Here is a 23,855-nt window from a genome sequence, read left to right as displayed (position 1 = left end):
TGCGTGAAGGGGTTAACAGAGTTGGGCACCTTTTTATAGTTTAAAGAAAACATTTACTTATATTAATTGTACATCCTGCATCATTGTCTTTACAGGTATGTCAAAACTTCTGTTTTTTTTCTCCCCCTCTTAATGGCAATAGTTTGTTCCTTACTTTAATACTTGTATACAAGCGCCATTGAGCTGAATCTGGAATATTTTAATGGTACTCTTATGGCTCTCAGCCTTATCAAGTCGTTGTCTGTGAGACACCAGTTCTGATGAGGCTGAGAGCCAGAAACATGACTCTTGCTGTAAATTATGATATCGGCTTTCTTAAAAATCCCCTCGTTTTAAACTACAAAGGTGCTAAACATACTATAAAAAATACTCATGAAAGGATAACTGAACACTGGTGTAAATAAGGTTAAGGGATTTCAATTAATAACCTGCACTTCAAACTGACAATTTTTTCTGTTTTATAAAGTAAATGTAGCTGTCAGCAGTGGTCATTAAAGCCAGAAATGAATTATAATGTACAGGCACACTTAGTTCTTCTGTAATTAAATTTCCCTACAAAATGAATGGTGAGTTCACAAAGAGAATTATTTTTTTTTAAACAGCCTTAAATTCTTTTTCTCTACAGTCTTTATATTCGCAACTGAGCAGCAGAAAAGTTATGTATTTGTAAGACCACTTTAACCCATTTAAGACCGCGCAGCACACACACGTACAGAGCAAAAGGGTGGGCTTTCACACCCATATATTGCACATAAAATTGCTGGGCAGCCGATGTTCATGTACTGAGAATGTGCTCACAGCACAAAGACCAAGCTGTAAAGATAGGTTTTAGTCCAGAGTAAGGATCAGGACCACAGTGGTGATCACTTGCTTGCCGATCCTTCTTGCCCCCTGGCTGGTAAGAGCTATTTAAGGGGATGCTGGGGTGGGCAAGAAGGTGTTAAAGTACAACTAAACACCAAAACATTTTTTGATAGAGTAAGAGAAGATTATAACCCTGTCAGTTTTTTTTTTTTTTTTTTTTTTTTTTAATAACTGCATGTCCCACAGCCAAAATGGGAAGTGAGAGGCCATCCTTGGTTGTCACTAAAACTAGTGTCCCTTTTGGAAAGTCTTCCCTTTTATTCCTGTTGTGGTGACAACCCAAAATTTTAGTAATTTTTTTTTTTTTCACCTTTCACTCACAGTAATAAGTCCTGAGAAGGTAATACGCGGACTACTTCTCAAATCGCACTACTTTAAATTATACCTATTAGGACACTGCCATAGAAACACAACATTAGATGCTACTTCAGGTACGATTTGTAAATCATATGTTGTACCTGTGTGACCGGGGGCTTAAAGTAGTTAAGAATGTGTTCATACTTTAAGTTCCAGTGTGTTGGCATGCTATGTATGGAGCTACATCTTTATTAGACTTGTACCTAGTGTATTGGTCTCCATATAATAAAGATCACAATCAGGCTTTTATATGAACTAACAGTTTAGCTGAATAAAGGTTTGACTGGGAAGAAATTTCACTATGATCTGCTAATTATACAGTTTTTTTAATTTATTTTTTTTGTAATTTTACAGCTGGTATTCTTTCCCTTCTTGATGAAGATGAGCCTCAACTCAAGGTACAAGCTTTCTTCAGTTTAATCTGTGTAATAAACCAGTTTATTTTAGAATAACACTGACCGGCACTTCTCTTTATAAACTCCCATGTTCCTCTAATCCTATTTGTGAAACTTGATTTAATTCTCGAGGTCAGAAAATGGCAGGACAGTACAAATATCCCCCAAATGACCCTCTTTTGCAAAGTAGACAGTCTAATGTATTTAGTAAGAAGAATGGCAAGTTTTTTTGAATTAGTAATTTTTGTCAGTGTGGGTTTTTTTTTTTTTTCTTATACATAGTCAGTCATCATGTAACTGGTGTGTCGTGATTGGGGACACTGACAGGTGACAGTATGTTACCAAAAAGGAAAAAAATATTTTATTTCTTTTTTATTATATTTTTTATCTTTTAAACACACTGACCAGAGCAATTGTTACCATAGTAACACTACTACTCTGGGGAATTGTTCAGAATTGTATTTTATTATGAATTTCACTGTTATAGGCAACCATATTTACTGAATAAAATGGATTAAAGCAGAGTTCCACCCTAAAAAATATTTTTACATTTTCCCAGTCCTTTATTAATAATTTAAAAAAACATTTGGAGTGTTTTTTTTTTTTTTTTTTTTTTTTTACTTGGCAGTAGTGCCCTGTTGCTAGGTGGTGGCTCCTAATCTGTCACTTCCGGTTCCGCATCACTTTCTCCCTACCCTGTGCTCCTGGGAAATGTGAGTCATCATTTGCCAGGAGTCGGTGGGCAGGACTGCTTGAAAAAAAATCACTTAATTTCCCAACTGGAAAAGGCTTAAGGCTTATCTTGGTTGCCATCACAATCGGACAGGCACTTCCGACGCCGCTGCCCGTTGTGATGGCAACCCAAGAAGTTTCCTGCACCTCTAGGTGTCCATACTGCGCATGCGCGAGAACGGGCGGGGTATGCTGGTTATGCAGCAGCACTGTATCCCGGAAGTTTATGCTTGTGGGCAGGCGAAGCCCACAAGTAAGATGGGAGTGCCCGAGCAGCATGAATATAAGGTAACTTTAAATAAATATTTAAGAAAAGCGGCACTATTTACGAGACTCTCCAATGCTAAATATACATAATATGATAGTAAGAGGGAGATTAAAAAAAAAATGTGGTTGGAACGCCGCTTTAATTCAGTGCTTACTATTGCAGTTTTTCTGTGATTGGCTATAGCTAATCACATGGTACAGATGGGCTGTGATTGGTCACAGTGATCATAGTACAGAGATCAACACAATAGTACACAATGAATGGCATGAATAAGTCATTCATTGTGTGCAATTGTCATGTGATCTGCTGTGACTGGTCACAGTGATCACGACATCGGCGGCGACTGATACACTGATCAGTTATCTGTTGTGTCTGGTGGACACAACGGATTACAGACCGTGCTGCAGAGACACCTGTGAGGCACGTACAAGACGTATTCCGGGGGGACGTTCTATGACGTCCACCTACAATGATGTATGTCCCGCCTGGCCGTTATTTGATTATAGGCTGGTGGGAACTGGTTAAGTAGATTTTCTGGTTGCAGATTTAAGCATTTTGGATGTATTGGTTAGCTTTAGTTTAAAGCTTTGCCTAAAATATGATTTAGGTAAGGTGACTGTGTGTAATGAGTAGTTTTAGAGACAATACCGGTTATGAGACTAAACTCCATATTTTATGAAAATACTGTAGGCCACCAAATATTGCAGTGCAGCTGCATTCTGCTTATGGCTTGTAGTACTTAAATGTTCTGCAGAAAACTACTTTTGGCAAGTCTTGTGATTTGTTGTCTTTTTGATTTATACATTTCAGCCAAAGGAGGGTAACCAATTAGGCATGTCTACTGATTGACTGGCTCTGCCTAAATGACAACCTACTAGGGTTTCTTATCTGAGATGATCTAACTGCATACCTAGGAATTTGGTATTTGCCTTGATACCATGGGAGTCATAAACTTGTGTTTCCTGCATAAAGAGTAAGCGTTACAAGGCTTTTTTTAATTTGGAAAGGAGTAGGGTGATCAAGATTAGGGTGGCGGCAGTTTCGCTTACAAGTCCACTTTGGGGGCAGACATGGGTAAGGAAAAAAGGTAGCATGTCATTAGTGCTCAATATTTCCACTGTTCACTAAAATGTTTGTTCTTGCAGGAGTTTGCCTTGCACAAGTTGAATGCCGTTGTCAATGACTTTTGGGCAGAGATATCTGAATCCGTGGATAAAATGTAAGACGTTGATAATGAAAGTATTGACTGTACTCTTCCTAATTCTGTCAAATTTTACTTTGGGGTGCCTGGGTGGGGAATTGCATTCATGACCCCTACTAGACTGATTTGTAAGCTGCTTCTGTGTATGTGTTTAGGTACACATTTTTTTTGCACACTAGGGTTGGATTTCACCAACTCCCCTTACCTTTTCTGTTTATGACCATGAACATGCAAAGACCTTTCTGCACCCTGATGGGCTACTATTGTCCCTTGCCATAGTTCTGTATATATTGCTATGGAGGATGCACTACAGTGCGAACAGAAATAAACATAATACATCTTCTAGTTATAACCTACAGATAAGACAAGCTGTCAACAAGGAGGGAACCCACATGAAAGTGTTCACTTTTAACCTGTGTTTGTAGAACTATGTCAACATGGTCATAGTTACTGGAGTTTTTATGTAAATATACTAATGATACCTTGTCATGCTTTTCAGAAATATGTACCACTACTTACTAAATTGTGTTTCTTTAACAGAGAGGTGCTCTATGAAGATGAGGGTTTCAGAAGCAGGCAGTTTGCTGCCCTTGTTGCATCCAAAGTGTTCTATCACCTTGGGGCATTTGAAGAATCCCTTAACTATGCTCTGGGTGCTGGAGATCTGTTCAATGTGAATGACAATTCTGAGTATGTAGAGACGATTATAGGTAAGTTAAATTGTCATATTTGACCAATTGTAAATTGTGGTAGTGTAGTAGTCCTAAAGGCCTGTTCACACTAGAATGCAGTGCGGGAAATCTGTGTTCCCATCCAGTTTCCCGAACTGCCCTTACGATCTGCGGGTGTCTGTGCAAAGGTAATGATGCACCTAGGGTGGCTCGCAAACGCAGTGCATTTGCCTGCATCGGATCACATGTTACAAAAAGTACCACGTGATCCAGTTGCAGTGTGTTTGAAAAAGTAGTGCATGCACTGCTTTTTGGAACAGTGCGATTTCCGCCTATTTAAAATGAATGTGCTGAAATTGCACTGCACAGAACTGCAAGTGAATTGCACAGGCTTCCTGTATGATTGCAATGCAGTTCCTAGTGTGAATGGGCCCTAAATTGGGCAAACGTATGAAAGGTATGCAGCCTGGTCCTTTTAATTTTGGACATAGAGATATTGATGGGCTTTTCTCTTACACTGTTTATTTTTTTTTTTTTTTTTTATCCTCTCCGTTGGAACCTCACCTCAAGCAACTGTTCCTCAGTCATACAGCTATATTAGCTTGTGTTTGATTTGTGTGTATTTTAGAGGTCGACCGATATGGGTTTTTCTCTGGCCGATGCCGATATTTAGAAATCATGGCGGCCGATAGCCGATATATGATGCCGATTTTTTTTTTTTGGGCCGATATGTTAGGCCGATTTTATTTATTTATTTTTAATCCCCCTTGATCTAACACACCTTTCCCACTGGGGCGTTTTCAGGCGCTTTTGGGCTAAAAATAGCGCATGTAAAATGGCTCCCCTGCAGTCTGTGTGAAAGACAGAGTGCTTTCACACTGAGGCGATGCGCTGGCAGGATCTTAAAAAAAAGTCCTGCAAGCAGCACGTTTGGAGTGGTGTATACTGCTCATCCACCACTCCTGCCCATTGATATGAATGGGCACCACTGCCGAAGCGCATGCAATGCGATTTGGCAGCGGTGCTTCATGGGCGCATTTAACCTCTTCCTTGGCCGCTAGCTGGGTTATATGTGCCCCACTAGCAGCCAAATAGCACCGCTAAAATGATGGTAAAGAGCCGCTAAAACTTGCGTTTTACCATCAACGCCTGCCCGCTCCAGTGTGAAAGCAGTCTTCATACGTGATACAGAAAATTTCTTACACTTAAACATTTATTAAACAAAACAAACCTCCAATCAGTTTACTTGTATGTATGATTTAGATAAAAAAAAAAAAAAATATATATATATATATATATATATATATATATATATATATATATATATATATATATATATATATATATATATATATATATATATATATATATATATATAATAAAAACAGGTAGTCAAAACTTTTGGACAAAAAAAAAAGGGCTAACTTTACTGTTTTTATTTTATTTTTATTTTTTAAAATAGTGTATTTTTTTCCCAAAAAAATGCATTTGAAAGACCTCTGTGCAAATGCCGTGTGACATAAAATATTGCAACAACCGCTATTTTATTCCCTAGGATCTCTGCTAAAAAAATATATATAATTTTTGGGGGGGTCTAAGTGATTTTCTGGCAGAAAATACAGGATTTTTTACTTGTAAGCAACAAGTGTCAGAAAAGATTTAGTCTTTAAATGGTTAAACTGAGAACTTCTACACACAGAGATGACTTCATTCATTCAAGTGTAAACATTGTATCTTTCTGTTCTTTTCTTGGCAGTCTGCCCAGAGTGGAGGAAAGGGTTGCTATGACGACTCAGTCAACTTAGACTGACTTCTATACGGAAGTCATTTCAAAGTCCCGCTGTAGTTCTAAATCGGCTTTTTATCAGCACAAATCGGCCGATGCCGATTATTTAAAAAACGGCAAATATCGGCCGATATATCGATCGACCTCTAGTGTATTTGCATGCGCACAAGTAAAATAAATTCTAGCACTCAGAATTCAATTTTCAAATGAACCTTTTTATGCACATATTTGTGTATGTGTAATATTGACTGACAACTCGGATTACTGTAATTTTGTGGTGTGTGTGTGTGTTTTTTTTTTTTTTTGTTTTTTTCCCTCATCTATACGCAACACGTTTGCGTGCCTTTTGTGTACAGCCACATTGAATACAATGGGCTGCCATTGGATCAGTAAAAAAACACCTGTATGCCTGAAAACATTGACCCAGAGCAAGTATGCAAACCTGGAGTTCCAATTTTACTTGTTGCCTGCTTGTTCCAGGTTTTTATTTTTTTTATTTTGGACAGAGTGGAGTACCTTTTTTATTAGAAAATCTGTCAAGACTTTACGGTGTGCTTTAGTCGGGGACATTTACTCTTTACTACTTGTTCCAGTGGAGGGTAATTGCTCTGAAGGGGATAAAGACCATTACAAAAACCCTTTTAGCACAGCAAGTATTGCAACCTCTATTAAGTTTTATTTTTTTTTTTATTTTTTTTTATTTTTTTTTTTTTTCTTTATCCTGGCAGCACCTTCTTTTTATTTATTTTTTTATTTTTATTTTTTTTGGTACTAATCAAAGGGACATAAATTGGGTAAGAGGGAATATCACTGAATGGGGCCACAGACAGAAGGACAAACTTAATAGATTTCCAACTCCTCTCCAAAATCCAGAACTTTTTTTGTTCTTGAGCCAATTAATCTGCCATTGCATTTATGGTATCTAGTTTTTTTCTGTAATGTCTTTTTTGTTTGTACAGTGTCCAATGTGTTATTATGAATTGAGTAAACTGGAAAGTCTTTGATTTAACAATAAATCAGAGACAAATGTTTTTGCTTAAAGTGGACGTGAAACCTCTCCTATACCCAGTGAAGTAAACAGCGTCAGATGAAACAAATCTCCCTACATAAGTTTTTACATGTATATTTGCTGTCCTCAGCGTTCTAAATTCTTTAGAAAGTTAAAATTGTTTGAATTTTTACTTCCTCTGTCAACAGTGGGAGGGGAGTCTTGGCATACACTGTGTGAAGGCTGATTGGCAGAAAGGCACACCCCCCTCCACATAGTCAGGGGAACAAAGAAACTTGCAGAGCTGTGCTGTGAATAGATTGGCTCTCTGTTAATCTATTTATAGCACCCACCCCGACAAAGTGTCAGAACTTGTCAGAGGTGACTCTGCTGATAACAGAGGAATGAAGCAGCAGAAAGGCACAGGACTTGGGCTTTGGTGAGAGATAAGTAAACACTACAGATATATGTGCCCAGGTAAAAATTTCATGAATCGCGTTTACATCCACTTTAAGGTTAAATGTTTACATTTGTTTTGCAGCAAAATGCATTGACCACTACACCAAGCAGTGTGTAGAGAATGCTGATCTCCCAGAAGGAGAGAAGAAACCTATAGATGAACGCTTAGAAGGGATTGTTGACAAAATGTTCCAGCGCTGCCTTGATGATCACAAATACAAACAGGCCATTGGTATTGCATTAGAAACTCGTCGACTGGATGTCTTTCAGAAAACCATTTTAGAATCGGTGAGGCCCAGCCTACGTTTTCACAAAAGTTTAATATAGTCATCCTCAACATTGTATTAGGCTTGTATAAATCTAACATTACCTCTCTTCAGATTGACAGTGCTGTGGGGGGTGGTTAATACTGCTGCAACATAAATCTCTCAAGTCTTCTGATGAGTAGAAGCGATCTGGCGGCTGTATAGCACTTCCGGGAACCCCTGATACATTTACCCGCCACCCCCTGATCTTCAGCTAGGGTTGCCACCTCATCCCTTTAAACCCAAACACATATGAATTACACAGGTTCTGAGGCTAATTTAATGCAGATGAGGCACCAAGTGAGTTTAATTACCACCTTAATCAGCCACAGAACCTGTGTAATTAATATGTGTCCAGTTTTAAAGGGCTGAGGTGGCAACCCAATCTTCAGGCCTAAAATGTTTTATTTTTTAATGTGTGGAAAAACATCTGTCTGTTAAAGGTAAAGTTTAGTGATAGTTATCTTCATCTGCCCATTCATAGAGGGCTGTTTATTGTGGAAACCAATAGTACGGCCTCTGTGAATGAAATACATTGGTTTGGGCATTGGGTGGGCATGCAGCTATCCATATTCTCCCCCACTGAAACAGAAGATCACTGCTGCAGGGGTATCCAAGGGCAGAGGACTTCATATTTTAACCTAGCACTGCAGCTACCAGAAAACGTGATTCTTCATTTGTGGGAAGTACAGTCCCTGGAGCTCTTTAGTAAAGTGTTTTTTTTCTTTTCTTTTTTTGTTTCTTAGTGGTTCTAAGTCCTAAACCTTTTTTACTTTAACGCTTTTCTTGCATTAAAGAAGAGTTCCACTAAGTGTACTTCCGATCCAGTCGGGCCGCGTCCCAAGACATTGCATCCTCTTCTGGGACCTGCGTATGTTCCAGAAGACAGCTGGGCATTCACAAAGCACCACGCAACATGCACAGTCAGAAACCGGCAGTGCAGCCGCAAGGCTCCACTGCTGGTTTCCCTTAGTTGGACTGGCGGTGCTTGCACCCAATCTGATGGACGGATTGGCCTCGGGGGTCCGACATCGCTGGCTCCCTGGACAGGCAAGTGTCCTAATTAAAAGTCAGCAGCTACAGTGTTTGTAGCTGCTGACATTTAAAAAAAAAAATAGTTTGCAGCTGGAGTACCACTTTAAGGTTAAAAATGTTGACATAATTTTGCCCCCCCCCCCATTCTTACCTGAGCCCTCATTAAATCCAGTGCTGTGTACATTTGCAGCTTTTCTCTCCCCTTACCTCGTGTCCCTTTTGGCTTTGCTGTTGTTTTAAATCCTTTACAATCACTTAAGCATTAGCTCTTAGAAATTGTAAGCTGCAGTTTAGAAAGCTCTTATTTTTGGATTTAATACAGATTTTAAACATGTTATGATAAAATTGATTGAAAAGTCTTGATTTAAAAAATAAAAATAAACATGTACTTGCCTCCTCTGTGCAGTTGGGTTTGTACAAGGTAGCCTGGATGATCCTCTTCTTAGGTCCCTCTTTGCTGCTCCTGGCCCCTCCCTCCTGTCGAGTGCCCCCACAGCAAGCAGCTTGCTATGGGGGCACCCAAGCTGATTAACAGCTATGTGTTTACATTCAGACCTGGAGCTGCAGCCTTGCCCTGTCTGTTTGGGTCTCTCTCTGAGGCTGCTGCACACAGAATGTTTTTTTTTATCTTGATATAAAAAAAAAAAACTTCTGACTTTACAACTCCTTTAGTAAAGTAGACTGCATTGTCTCTATAATATTGTTGCCTAGTTGATAATTTTTTTCTTTCCTTTTTTTCTTTTGTAGAGTGATGTCCCTGGAATGCTTGCATACAGCTTAAAGGTCTGCATGTCATTAATGCAGAACAAACAGTTTAGAAATAAAGTCCTTAGGGTCTTGGTGCAGATCTACATGAACCTGGAGAAACCAGACTTTATCAATGTGTGCCAGGTAATTTTATTACATATGAATGCTTGAGGACTGACGGCAGTTGAGAAAAAGTTTCTGCAATTTGAAGGTTGGGGGGGCAGTTGTCAAGTTTCCTTAAATTGCTATAGCATCATTGATACACAGTAATCATTGTAACTTAAAGTGAATGTAAACCCTCACCTATACCCAGTGAAGTGAAACAGCCTCAGATGATACACAGATAAAACACATCTCCCTACATAAGTTTTTTATATGTATATCTGCTGTCTTTAGCTTTATATATTCTTTAGAAAGTGCACATTGTGTTAGATCTTCTCTTCCTGTTCAGCACTGGGAATGTAGTTTTGACATACAATGTGTGACAGCTTATTGGAGGAAAGGCAGTGACAAGACAAGCACTCTGCTAATCTACTTATAGAAACCTCCCACAATACAAATTTCAGGCTGGTTTTGTCTTGGTTGATAGAGAACGTGTCAGAGTTTATCATCCTGGTAGCAGAGCACATATACACATTTTAATATAGAGGCATTTGTAAACCCTAGACCAGTGATGGGAACTTTTTTTTTTTGGGGAAAATTCTTTTTATTCACGTTTTTATAAACAATACACAATTGCAAAACCCACAACCATTTCCCCTCCCTCTTCCCTGTTGTGCAATGTCCCAAGAATTACAGGCAATTAAACATAACGATTAACCCTTCGATCAACTAAAACAGCGAAGACTAGATGAGATGTAGAGTAGTAACCACAATCGCCTGGTCGCTGCAAAGTCTTTAGTTAAGAAGTGTTATCTGATGAGAAGCAGCATTGCCATGCTTTCTCAAATTTTTTGGGGCAACCTCTGCTCAAGTACGGGGCTTTATAGAAGAGCAATGCATTTATTCACTATACCCTTCCAGTAGGCCAGGGAGGGCACTGTGTTTTTTTTTTTTCAAGCATAACAAGATAGCTTTGCATGCATAAAGCAAAGTGAGGAATAGTGTGGATCATTGCGCCCTTAGCGGTGCCACCTCCTCCACCAGACCCAGCAAACACACCGATATCGTAATGGGATCAGTCCCTGAATGGTTTTTGTAACCACTGTCCAAAATCCCTGTATTGGCTGACAATGCCAGAATATATGATCAAAATCCACCTTGGCGCCAGTACTACGCCAGCAAATTGCATCATCCGAACCATATATACCGGCTATTCTTGCTGGAGTATAGTATACCCTATGAAGTATCTTAAATTGAATATGCCGTTTGCAATCTGATACCAGGAGCTGGAATGGATAGTCGCACTTTGTCCCAGTCGTCCCCCTGAAAATTGGAGACTAGTGAGCTCCATTTATTTCTACATTTGCTGAGTTACTGAGGCCTTTCGACAACTCCTTTTATAAGCTTCTGACAGCGTCTTTCGCATGGATTCGTCAGAGTAACCGCTTCAGGGGTGGAGTTTGAAGCTCCACCATGCCTGCACCAAACTGTGTGAGGAATGCATGCCGCAGCTGTAGATAACGGAAAAAGTACAATTTTGGGAGGTCGTGCCTATCCTTTATTTGATCAAAAGTGAGCAGCCCCCCCCACTATATTCAATTGTTTGATGTCGACTCGGGCCCATATTATTGGGTCTGGAATTTCATTAAAATGGGATAATCGAGGATTGAACCATAATGGAGTGTCTGGCGACCATACCTCTGTTTCAGAGTGCATTAGCACCTTTGCCTTGTTCCACGCGTGGATAGTAGCACGCATGGAGCGAGCCAGTCAAGGGCGCCGACACCTGTGGTCTCCTGTGCACCAAATAGTAAATAAGAGCAGCCTTGAGTACTGTTGCTGCATCACCATCATCTCTTACCTGCCAATGCCGGGCAAACACCATCTGTGTTGAAATATTTGAACAGGTCAGGCAGAGCCAGTCCTCCCTGTCCATAGGGTTCCTGTAGTGTACAATGACCTACTCTGGGGTGACCTGAGCACCATAGAAAAGAGCTAAACAGGCTATTTGCGATCTTAAAGAACGAGCATGGGACCCAGATTGGAGTGTTGCGCAAAAAATATAGGAATACTGGTAATATCTTAATTTTAAGAAGATTCACCCTACCGATTAGGGAGAGTGGTAAATGTTTCCAGGCGTCCAACTGTATCTTAACCTTTGTGAGTAGTGGCATTAGATTGAGTGACAGGTAGTCTGCAACTCTAGGGGATACGCGTACACCCAAATATTTAATTTCAGAAACCCAGGCTATAGGGACCAGAGTTGAAGTCCGCGCCTGAGCCCCATAGTCAATAGCCATGATGTTGGCTTTCATCCAATTAATCAATGCCATCCGCATATAAGGCCGTGCATTCACGTATGGGCTTTAACTTCTGGGGACGCTCATAAACAATAGTTATGGGTTCAATGGCCAAGGTAAATAAGGCCGGGGAGAGTGGGCATCCCTGACATGTTGTTTTTTTTTTTTATTTGAGTAATTAGTGACAATGTAGTAAATGTTTACCTTTTTGTAGCAATAAGTAATCTAAGAAAAAGAAGGTGGTACTGCGCTACGGATATATAAATGTCCCAAAAGGTATTTTACGTATGCTAGGGGGTTGTAGCTGCCCCTACAAATTACTTCTACCTGTAGGTAGTGTAAAAGATAAGGAAGAAGAAAAAAGTAGAAATGGCGCTACCCCCTAATTTGCTGAGGAGAAAAGATACTGAATAAATTCTACTATCAAGATATTGCGTGCTTGTAATAAAAAAAAAATGCCATTTCTACTTTTTTCTTCTTCCTAATAAGTAATGTAGCACCTTGTCCAAATAGAGATGCAAAAATGTATTTTGATGCTTGGAAAAGTCCAATTTCCTTTCTTCTTTCATATTTTCTTTTCACAGTGCCTAATTTTCCTGGATGACCCCCAAGCTGTTAGTGATATACTGGAAAAGCTGGTGAAGGAGGAGAACCTGCTTATGGCTTACCAGATATGCTTTGACTTATATGAGAGTGCTAGTCAACAGTTCCTGTCTTCAGTCATACAGAATCTCCGTACAGTTGGAGCCCCTATTCCTTCAGTTCCAGGTTCTACTAACACGGGCACAGTTCCCAGTGTTGCCAAAGACAGGTAGGAACCCCATGAGCAGCAGGTGCTCGTTCCTCAAAATAATGCAGATCTCGTGCTTATCAGCAACATTTAGCACTGCATAATAGTTTTAAGAACAAACATGGGCTTTCTGATAAATGGAAATGAAGGGGAAAAAATGTGATCTAGATCAAAGAAACTTAAAGCCCTGTCATGTACACTGAGCTCATCTACAGCACTGCTCTGTGCTGTGATGAAGTGACTCCCATACATATGCACAGGAGTTGATGTCAATGTGGTCCAGCTATTTAAGCGGCCGAGCAGAGCGAGCCCAGAAAGAAAGTTGGGAGAAGATGAAAGCACTCGGGACAGAACGCTGACAGCGCAGTGTTGGAGGGCTTTGTTTGACAGGTAAGTATGCCATAAGGTGCTAATATGCTGTGCTATGTTATGACATGGTAGGAGTCGCTTCGTCACAGCACTGAGTTGTGCTGTAAATTGGCTCGGTGTACATTACCGCTGTCCGTGCTTTAGCTTTCACTGATCTGTATAACAAGATCACATTTTAAGTTTAGAACAGTGGCTATTTGCTTGGGCACCAGCTTATGGTAGCTATAGCATTAGGCCCTTTTCCATTTATTTAAAGTAAAGCAGATGTAAATGGGTAGTCATTTTTTAATGTACACTAGCAGTTTAACTAGTATGATTTGCTGTTAAACGCATCTCTGTTTTTGTAGTATTAGTTATCCATGATTGACTGAATACACAACAGACTTTTCTTTGTTTGCATGTCATCGGTGAATCACTGTTTCTTTTCACTTATTACATTCTGGTTTAATTTCCTGTTCTGCATCGGATAATCCTTTGTGATGTTTGCAGTGAACCAATGGAAACGGAGGACAAAGCTGGCAGCAAATCAACTGACGCGGTTAGTGCCAACACCTAACCTTTTAATTTTTTTTTAATTTTCTTTTATGGACAACACTAATTACTTTGAAAATGGTTTCTGATATTTTATTGTGTGTGTTAATCAGGGTGCAGTTTTTTCACTTGTGTGTTTTTACCCATTAGCAGTATATGGAATGAAATGTCTTTCAAGTCTGGCAACCTTTTATGCATTTCTTAAGACTAGGGTCTGTAAAAAGCCCACTCCTCTCTATGGATTGTGTGGATCGCCTGCTTTTTGCTGTACGTTTTGATTTTTGCGCACGTGATTTAGCTTCTTTTTTTTTTTTTTTGCCCAATTTGTTTTGGGGCAGATTAAAAAAACACAAAACGCTTCAGAAACACAATACATGCTTTTCTGCAGCTTCTCCATTGAAGTATATTGAACTTAAAAAGCACAGTTTTGTGTTTAAAAAAAAAATAAATAAAATAAAATAAAAAAAAGTCGTCTGACAGTTTCCAAATACGCAGCGGCTGAAAATAGCATAGATGTAAACGTGTCCCATAGGAAAACATGTAAATGAACTGTAGTGAGTTTCTGCAAAAAGCACCAAAAAAAACCCATAGATGTGAACCAGGTCTAAGACGTTTAGTAACATAATGGGGTTAAAAAAAAACTAAAACTAAAATTAGTACAAAAAAGCAGATAATCACTACTGTAAGGGTTTCCTTTGTTTTACTGTATAACTGTGAAAGTAATATTTACAGTAGCGATTATTTGCTCTTGTATTATGAATGACCCATTTTAGTTTTTTTTAACTCCATTATTTTACTGGCCGAATAATCGATTCTGAAAATCATAATCTATTTGTTTCGTAATCGATTAGTTGTCGATTAATCAATACATTGTTTCAGTCCTACTTCCAAGATGTTTTGTAGTTCCCTTGTTAGCAGTCTTGCTAGGATGAATAGAATGGCTAAAATCAACAGTTTTTTTCCTTTGAGAAAGTATTGTTTAAGTCCCCCCATATATCTTTAAGGCTGGATATGAGGTCAAATCCCCTGTGCTAAAGGGAAGGATCAGCCAGTCTGTCCTCTAACCCTCTCATTCAGCAGAGATAATTCACAGGTAGTGTTTTTGTGATAGCATTAGCGTTTCATTGTGTGTTTGTTTTCTTTTGCCTGGAATACATTTTTATAGTGGACAAATATCTCATGCAGCATCTTTTTCCTATGTCTTCAGAGTCCAGAGCCTAAAGACCAGATTTCAAAAATGATAAAGATCTTAAGTGGAGAGATGGCTATAGAGCTACACTTGCAATTTTTGATACGGAACAACAACACAGACTTAATGATCCTGAAGAACACCAAGGTTAGTTAGCTTGTGACATGACTGACTTCATGCTTTTTGTGAAAATACTTTGTACTTGGCACCCTTGGGGCCATAGACTATCGCGACATATACTTTACAAGACTCGGGAGGTCGGTGGCTTGGGTGTTCCAGACCTTCACTGATATTACTGTGTGTCCCAAATTACACAGCTATCCAAATATATGCCAAGTCGTCGTACATGCCTGACTGGGTGGTGCTGGAGGCCCAGGCTTGTGCACCCCAGCCTTGGACCTTTTGATGTGGATTTTGGTTAAGCATTGGCGGGCAATTCTTTGCCCTACACTATCCCACTCCTTGCTTTTATGGGATATGCTTTGTAAATCAGTGTCGCTCCATACCCCCGTCGTGCCCATTTTTCATAACCTGACTTTTCCATATGGTCTACGATCCTGGGAGTTTCAAAGTTGGCTTGAAGAGGGCCTATAGTGTATTGGACACTTCCTGGGTCACAGAGGGTTTGTATTTTTTGCTGCGTATTTTGTCCAACAGCTTCAGATGCCGGCTTCTGAGGCCTACCGTTTACAGCTAATTTTTATTTTCTTCGGTCTGTTGGTAGTCTTGCACCTGATGTTGCGACTTGCACAGCCTTTGAGAATAGGTGTTTTCGTGGGAAGGTCCAAAAGGGCGGTGTCTCTGAACTATATAAACTTTCTTAGCCCCATGGGTATACTGCCCTTTATGCTGGCCTGGGAAAAGGATTTGGGGGTTGAAATTTCACAAGAGTAATGGAGGGAATGGTCTGTGCGGACATATAAGGGCATTATGAATATCTGCCTGGTAGAAGTGGGCTGTTAAGGTGGTCCCTCGTTGGTATCTAGTTCCCATGTCTTTACATCAAATGCACTCTGATTCCTCGACCCTGTGTTTTCGAGGTTGTGGTCATCAATTAGTAAGGTTCGGGTGCTTCTGGATCAGAGCCCATAACGTAATATACTCTGTGACCAGGGTAAATGTTGTCAAAGACCCTAAAATGGCTTTACTTCATGAACCTGTGAAGGGGATACCCCACCATTCACAGACTCTAATTTACTTTATGCTTTTGGCAGCCAAAATTGCTGTCGTCACTGCCTGGAATAAACCTGCGGTGGAGTTGATGGTAATGAAGCGTAAAGCCCCATACACACTATCAGATTTTCTGCTGAGTTTTTCCTTCAGATTTACCAAAACCATATAATATGAGGTCAAACCTTAAGGAGTATCAATGTGTATGCAATCAGGCAGGCCCTTGCACTACATGGTTTTGGTAAATCTGAAGGAAAATCTAGGTGTGTATGGGGCTTAAGCTTACCCGGATAATGACTAATGAAAAGCTGGTTAGTACATTTTGTGATACTATTTGGTTTGCAAGGGCCTGGAACCCTTGGCTTCAATATCTTCACACTCCTGTATAGGGAGTGCTCTGGTGGGTGCTCTGGTGGGTATCAGAGATGCGGATGGAGTGGAGATCTTGATCTTTTACTCATGGTTGATTCAAGCATGGGCGACTGTAGGCCTTATTTTTATATGTTTCTGTCAGCCACTTTACGTTTTGTAAAGCACTTTCAATAAAAAAAATATTGAAACAGAAAATACTTTGCACTAGACTGCTTGGTTGACTTGGGAATCTTCATGCATAATTTTTTTTGTACTGTTAAAAATTCAAGTATGTACAGTAATTATAGTATATCTTTTTTATCTAATCTAAGATCTTTGTTATTCAAGCTCTATAGTGAAGAATAGTTACCTCCTCCCAGTTCTGTTTAGTTTCCTCTTTTCACCATTTTGAAAAATCTATCTATCTATCTATCTATCTAGTCCAAGAAAAATGTAAATAATTTGCTGTATGCTAGTTTTGGTTTGGCACTGCCTTTGCCTGTCCTAGATACTGCAGCGTTTTATTGGCTATACATACATACATACATACATACATACATACATATATTTATATATTAAATAGTGTGTGTGAGATATATATTATGAGAGAGGTGTGCGTGTACTATTTTTATTCAGGGGGTGTCAGATAACATTGTGCAATTTGCATGCACCAAGTATATGTATAAATTGTGTTTTGTTACTCTGCTTTTTGCTTTAGGATGCTGTGAGGAATTCTGTGTGTCATACGGCTACTGTAATAGCAAATTCTTTTATGCATTGTGGCACCACCAGCGATCAGTTCCTCAGGTAAGTTCACCACTGGTCTGTCTTTAAAATGGTTTTGTCAGGTCTTGCCTGCAGGATGAATTGAAAAAAAGTGTCATGCGTTCTTCTCTGGGTTCCATATGCAAATGTAAAATGTCAGCTAGAAAGAGAGACTAATGCTAGCTTCAGGGTGTGCAGTTCCTTTTTTTTATTTATTTTTAAGGACAATCATGGAGTTTAATGTGAAATGTGCTTTAAAACCTGACAGGTACTCTTTAGGCTCCTGCTGTATGACGTAAGGCCATTTACTGAATATAAATCCAGGTCATGTCCACAAAATGAGATCATTGTGGATTCCTTTTTCAGTTACTGTCAAGTTATGGATTGCTGTAAACAATTCCATTAGTTAATGCTACCATTTAGCCTGGGTTCACACATGTGTGGTGCGAATTGAAGCTCAGGTTTTCCTGCGAAGAGAAAACTCAGTTCAGCATTTCATGTCAGTTTTTGATCAGTATCAGCTCAGGATTGCATCAGTATTTTATCCTGTTGAAATTTGCACCTGAGCCAGACTGCACTGCCTAGAAAACGCACACTTTTTTTGTGTGCAATGCAGAGTGCGAATGCACTGCAGATATGTGAACCAGCCTCATTAAAATGAATGTATTTTGAAATTTCCTGCAAATTGGATATGGTGTAAGCCGCATCTAATTCACATTGGTGTGAACAGGGCCTTAAGCCAGACCTATTTTAAGTGTACACTCATTTGTCATTAGGTCACATGTTGGCATTACTGAATTATCTTATCTTTATTTAAAAAGAAAAAAAAAGTTTCTTTCTTGCCATTAATAAACTGTTCTGATCTGATGTGACTTAACCAGTTGCCGACCGCCGCACGCAGATGTACGTCGGTACAATGGCACGGGCAGGCATAAGGACATACATGTACGTCCCTTGCCTCCCGCGGGTCGGGGGCCCGATCGGGCCCCCGCCCGGTGCCTGCGGCGGTCGGTTTTCGTCCGGGAGCGATCCGGGACGAGGGGGCGGCCATTCATTCATGGCCACCCCCTCGCGATCGCTCCCGACGAATAGAAATCCCCGGTGACATCACTTCCTCTCCTGTAATGTAAACACAGGAGAGGAAGTGATGTATTCTCTCCTCCGTGTCGGTATTTTCCGTTCCGACACGGAGGAGAGCGGATCGGTGAGTTGCACCAACACTCTACACACACAGTAGAACATGCCAGGCACACTCACACCCCCCCTTTACCCCCCGATCACCCCCCCAATTACCCCTGCCCCCCAGTCACAGTGACACCAATGTCATTTTTTTTTTTTTTTTTTTTTTTTTTGCATTGGTGTCATTTGTGACTGTAATAACTGTTAGGGCAGTTAGAGTTAGCCCCCTTTAGTTCTAATGTACCCCCCTAACCCCCCCAATAAAGGTTTAACCCCGTGATCACCCCCCGTCGCCAGTGTCACTAAGGCTGGGTTCACATTGCAGCGGTTTATGAGAACGAATGTGATTCGCACCGCACTGCAGTGCAAATCACATCCGATCTCTGTGCGATTCGAGTTCAGCCATTCGCCGCACCCGCCACACCCGCCGCACCCGCCGCAAATTCGCACGGGACCCTTTTTTTGGCCCGCAGCAGAATCGGATCGCATGGGTGTTCACACCATGCGATCCGAGTTTGCAGATCGCACTGCGATATGCGAACTGATCTGGGGGTGTCAGTAACATTTCACTGACACTCCCAGCAGTTCGCATAGGGCAGTGTGAACTGCCGCCGGGAGGCATGCGATGCGGGAACCCGCCGCGGATTCGTGCGTTCCCGCATCGCTCCAGTGTGAACCCAGCCTAATAAGCGATAATTTTTCTGATCGCCGTATTAGTGTCACAGGTGACGCTAGTTAGGCAGGTAGGTATTTAGGTTCGCCGCAGCTTTTTATAGCGCCAGGGACCCCCATATACTACCGCATAAAGCCCCCTGATTGCCCCCTAGTTAACCCTTTCACCAGTGATCACCATATAACTGTTACAGGTGACGCTGGTTGGTTAGTTATTTTTTTATAGTTTCAGGGCACCCGCCATTTATTACCTAATAAAGGTTTAACCCCCTGATCACCCGGCGGGTGTCATTTGTGACTAATAACTGTTAGGGCAGTTAGGGTTAGCCCCCTTTAGTTCTAAGGTACCCCCCTAACCCCCCCAATAAAGGTTTAACCCCGTGATCACCCCCCGTCGCCAGTGTCACTAAGGCTGGGTTCACATTGCAGCGGTTTATGAGAACGGATGTGATTCGCACTGCAGTGCAAATCACATCCGATCTCTGTGCGATTCGAGTTCAGCCATTCGCCGCACCCGCCGCACCCGCCGCAAATTCGCACGGGACCCTTTTTTTGGCCCGCAGCAGAATCGGATCGCATGGGTGTTCACACCATGCGATCCGAGTTTGCAGATCGCACTGCGATATGCGAACTGATCTGGGGGTGTCAGTAACATTTCACTGACACTCCCAGCAGTTCGCATAGGGCAGTGTGAACTGCCGCCGGGAGGCATGCGATGCGGGAACCCGCCGCGCATTCGTGGCGTTCCCGCATCGCTCCAGTGTGAACCCAGCCTAATAAGCGATCGTTTTTCTGATCGCTGTATTAGTGTCACAGGTGACGCTAGTTAGGCAGGTAGGTATTTAGGTTCGCTGCAGCTTTTTATAGCGCCAGGGACCCCCATATACTACCGCATAAAGCCCCCTAATTGCCCCCTAGTTAACCCTTTCACCAGTGATCACCATATAACTGTTACAGGTGACGCTGGTTGGTTAGTTATTTTTTTTATAGTTTCAGGGCACCCGCCATTTATTACCTAGTCTCACTAGTGTACCCCTAAATTTAGGGGTGTCTACTTTCCAAAATGGGGTCATTTGGGGGGGTTTGTGCCATCTTGGCATTTTATGGCCTTCAAAACTGTAACGCCCTTAGAAAGCCTGAAGGCGGTGCTTGGTTTTCGGGGCCCCGTACGCGGCTAGGCTCCCAAAAAGTCCCACATATGTGGTATCCCCGTACTCAGGAGAAGCAGCAGAATTTATTTTGGGGTGTCATTTCACATACGCCCATAGCATGTGTGAGCAATATATCATTTAGTGACAACTTTGTGAAAAAAAAAAAAAAAAAAAAAAAAAAGTTTGTAATTTTCCCGCAACTTGTGGCAAAATATAAAATATTCCATGGACTCAACATGCCTCTCAGCAAATAGCTTGGGGTGTCTACTTTCTAAAATGGGGTCATTTGTGGGGGTTTTGTGCCATCTTGGCATTTTATGGCCTTCAAAACTGTAATAGGTAGTGAGAAGTGAACTCAAAAATTTACGCCCTTAGAAAGCCTGAAGGCGGTGCTTGGTTTTCGGGGCCCCGTACGCGGCTAGGCTCCCAAAAAGTCCCACATATGTGGTATCCCCGTACTCAGGAGAAGCAGCAGAATTTATTTTGGGGTGTCATTTCACATACGCCCATAGCATGTGTGAGCAATATATCATTTAGTGTCAACTTTGTGTAAAAAAAAAAAAAAAAATTTTTTTTTTGTCATTATTCAATCGCTTGAGGCAAAAAAATAAAATATTCAATGGGCTCAACATGCCTCTTATCAATTTCCTTAGGGGGTCTACTTTCCAAAATGGGGTCATTTGGGGGGGTTTTGTACTGCCCTGCCATTTTAGCACCTCAAGAAATGAGATAGGCAGTCGTAAACTAAAAGCTGCGTAAATTCCAGAAAACGTACCTTAGTTTGTAGATGTGACAACTTTTGCGCAAACCAATAAATATACAATTATTGACTTTTTTTTTACCAAAGACATGTGGCTGAATACATTTTGGCCTAAATGTATGACTAAAATTGAGTTTATTGGATTTTTCTAATAACAAAAAGTAGAAAATATCATTTTTTTTCAAAATTTGCGGTATTTTTACGTTTATATCGCAAAAAATAAAAATCGCAGAGGCAATCAAATACCATCAAAAGAAAGCTCTATTTGTGGGAAGAAAAGGACGCAAATTTTGTTTGGGTACAACATTGCATGACCGCGCAATTACCAGTTAAAGCAGCGCAGTGCCAAAGTGTAAAAAGACCTCTGGTCATTTACCAGCAAAATGGTCCGGTCTGAAAGTGGTTAAAGCATAGATGAGGATAATTTGGGTCCATGGCTACTAGGAACATTGTGTCAGTCAAGCCTGTGAGAAGTGCTGTTTGTTTTGTATGAGGCTGATCTTTCACATATATAATGAGATGTTCATTGTTGAGGTTTACATACATGTTAAATTGTATCTTTTGCTTTAATTAATATTTTTTTTGACAGGGATAATTTAGAATGGTTAGCAAGAGCCACAAATTGGGCAAAATTCACAGCAACAGCTAGCCTGGGAGTTATCCACAAGGTAAGCAGTCTTTAGTCTTTTAGCCTTTAGTCATTTGCTAATGTCATGTATATGTATGTATATACAGTATCTCACAAAATTGAGTACACACCTCACATTTTTGTAAATTATTTTTTTTTTTTTTCATGTGACAACACAAAAGAAATTACACTTTGCTACAATGTAAAGTAGTGAGTGTACAGCTTGTATAACAGTGTAAATGTGCTGTCCCCCCAAAATAACTCAACACACAGCCATTAATGTCTAAACCGCTGGCAACAAAAGTGAGTATGTCCCTAAGTAAAAATATCCAAATTGGGCCCAATTAGCCATTCCCCCCCCCCCCCCCCGGTGTCATGTGACTCGTTAGTGTTGCAAGGTCTTATGTTAAATTTGGTGCTTATCGCTCTCACTTGCTCATACTGGAAGTTAACATGGCACCTCATGGCAAAGAACTCTGAGGATCTGAAAAAAATAATTGTTGCTCTATATAAAGATGGCGTAGACTATAAGAAGTTTGCCAAGACTCTGAAACTGCGCTGCAGCACGGTAGCCAAGACCATACAGCGGTTTAACAGGACAGGTTCCACTCAGAACAGGCCTCGCAGTGGTCGACTAAAGAAGTTGAGTGCACATGCTCAGCGTCATATCCAGAGGTTTTCTTTGGGAAATAGACATGAGTGTTTCCAGCATTGCTGCAGAGGTTGAAGGGGTGGGGGGGTCAGCCTGTCAGTGCTCAGACCATACGCCACACAATGCATCAAATCGGTCTGCATGACTGCCATCCCAGAAGGAAGCCTCTTCAAAAGATGATGCACAAGAAAGCTCGCTAACAGTTTGCTGAAGACAAACAGTCTAAGGACATGGATTACTGGAACCATGTCCTGTGGTCTAAAGAGACCAAGATCAACATATTTGGTTCAGATGGTGTCAAGTGTGTGTGTGGAGAGAACCAGGTGAGGAGTACAAAGACAAGTGTCTTGCCTACAGTCAAGCATAGTGGTGGAATTGTAATGGTCTGGTTGCTGTTGGCAGTGGGGAGCTACAGTTCATCGAGGGAACCATGAATGCCAATATGTACTGTGACATACTGAAGGAGAGCATGATCGATTCCCTTCGGCGACTGGGCCACAGGGCAGTATTCCAACATAACGACCTCAAACGCACCTCCAAGATGACCACAGGTGATGAACTGGCCAAGCATGTCTATTGAGCATCTGTGGGGCATCTTCAAACGGAAGGTGGAGAAGTGCTAGGTCTGTAACATCTACCAACTCCGTGATGTTGTCATGGAGGAGTGGAAGAGGACTCCAGTGGCAACCTGGCCCAAGAGGGTTAAGGCAGTGCTGGAAAATAATGGTGGCCACATAATATTGACACTTTGGGGCAAATTTGAACATTTTCACTTAGGGGTGTATTCACTTTTGTTGCCAACTGTTTAGACATTAATGGCTGTGTTGAGTTATTTTGAGGGGTCAGCAAATGTACACTCACTACTTTTACAATGTAGCAAAGTGTAATTTCTTTAGTGTTGTCACAAGAAAAGATATAATAAAATATTTTATAAAAATGAGGTGAGGTGTACTCAGTTTTGTGAGATACTGTGTGTGTATATAATATGTGTATGGTATATACAGTGCGTACTAGCTTTTACTCATTATTTTGTTATTAGGGACATGAAAAGGAGGCACTACAGCTTATGGCTACTTATTTGCCGAAGGACACATCACCTGGTTCCGCATACCAGGAAGGGGGAGGCTTGTATGCTTTGGGACTTATTCATGCCAATCATGGAGGTGACATAATAGACTATCTACTTAACCAATTGAAGAATGCAAGCAATGATGTAAGTGTTTCTGACCTGTATTTAAATGTTGCCAAAGAATTTGACAGGAATCCTCCGTTTTTGAAAGCATTATTGTGGTACAGAACTTTCATTTAAAGGTGTACTTGTCAAAGTAAATTAAGCTTTTAGGTGCTTTGATATAGGGATGCATTTATTTTTCGAAAATTTAAAGTGGTTGTAAACCACGGCTAGAAAAAAAAAAACACCTTTTTAAGTGAATTGTAT

The 23,855-nt window shown here is 40.7% G+C and overlaps 1 protein-coding gene across 1 annotated transcript in view; it reads left to right on the top strand.

Moving 5' to 3' along the window:
* The window catches only part of PSMD1 (proteasome 26S subunit, non-ATPase 1), a 122,924-nt gene that overhangs the window by 14,057 nt on the left and 85,012 nt on the right, over window positions 1-23,855 (top strand). The window contains exons 2-12 of the mRNA XM_077487680.1: window positions 1,576-1,619; window positions 3,762-3,835; window positions 4,358-4,527; window positions 7,804-8,009; window positions 9,809-9,952; window positions 12,795-13,021; window positions 13,859-13,907; window positions 15,108-15,236; window positions 17,329-17,417; window positions 21,727-21,805; window positions 23,457-23,630. Coding sequence (XP_077343806.1) covers window positions 1,576-1,619; window positions 3,762-3,835; window positions 4,358-4,527; window positions 7,804-8,009; window positions 9,809-9,952; window positions 12,795-13,021; window positions 13,859-13,907; window positions 15,108-15,236; window positions 17,329-17,417; window positions 21,727-21,805; window positions 23,457-23,630 — 1,385 coding nt within the window. The remainder of the gene's footprint in view (window positions 1-1,575; window positions 1,620-3,761; window positions 3,836-4,357; window positions 4,528-7,803; window positions 8,010-9,808; window positions 9,953-12,794; window positions 13,022-13,858; window positions 13,908-15,107; window positions 15,237-17,328; window positions 17,418-21,726; window positions 21,806-23,456; window positions 23,631-23,855) is intronic.

The sequence above is a fragment of the Lithobates pipiens genome, unplaced genomic scaffold (assembly GCF_037356315.1).
Source record: "Lithobates pipiens isolate NorthernLeopardFrog02 unplaced genomic scaffold, aLitPip1_a1.2 Scaffold_18, whole genome shotgun sequence".
NCBI classification, from domain to species: domain Eukaryota; kingdom Metazoa; phylum Chordata; class Amphibia; order Anura; family Ranidae; genus Lithobates; species Lithobates pipiens.
This window is presented reverse-complemented; position numbering and strand designations above follow the sequence as displayed.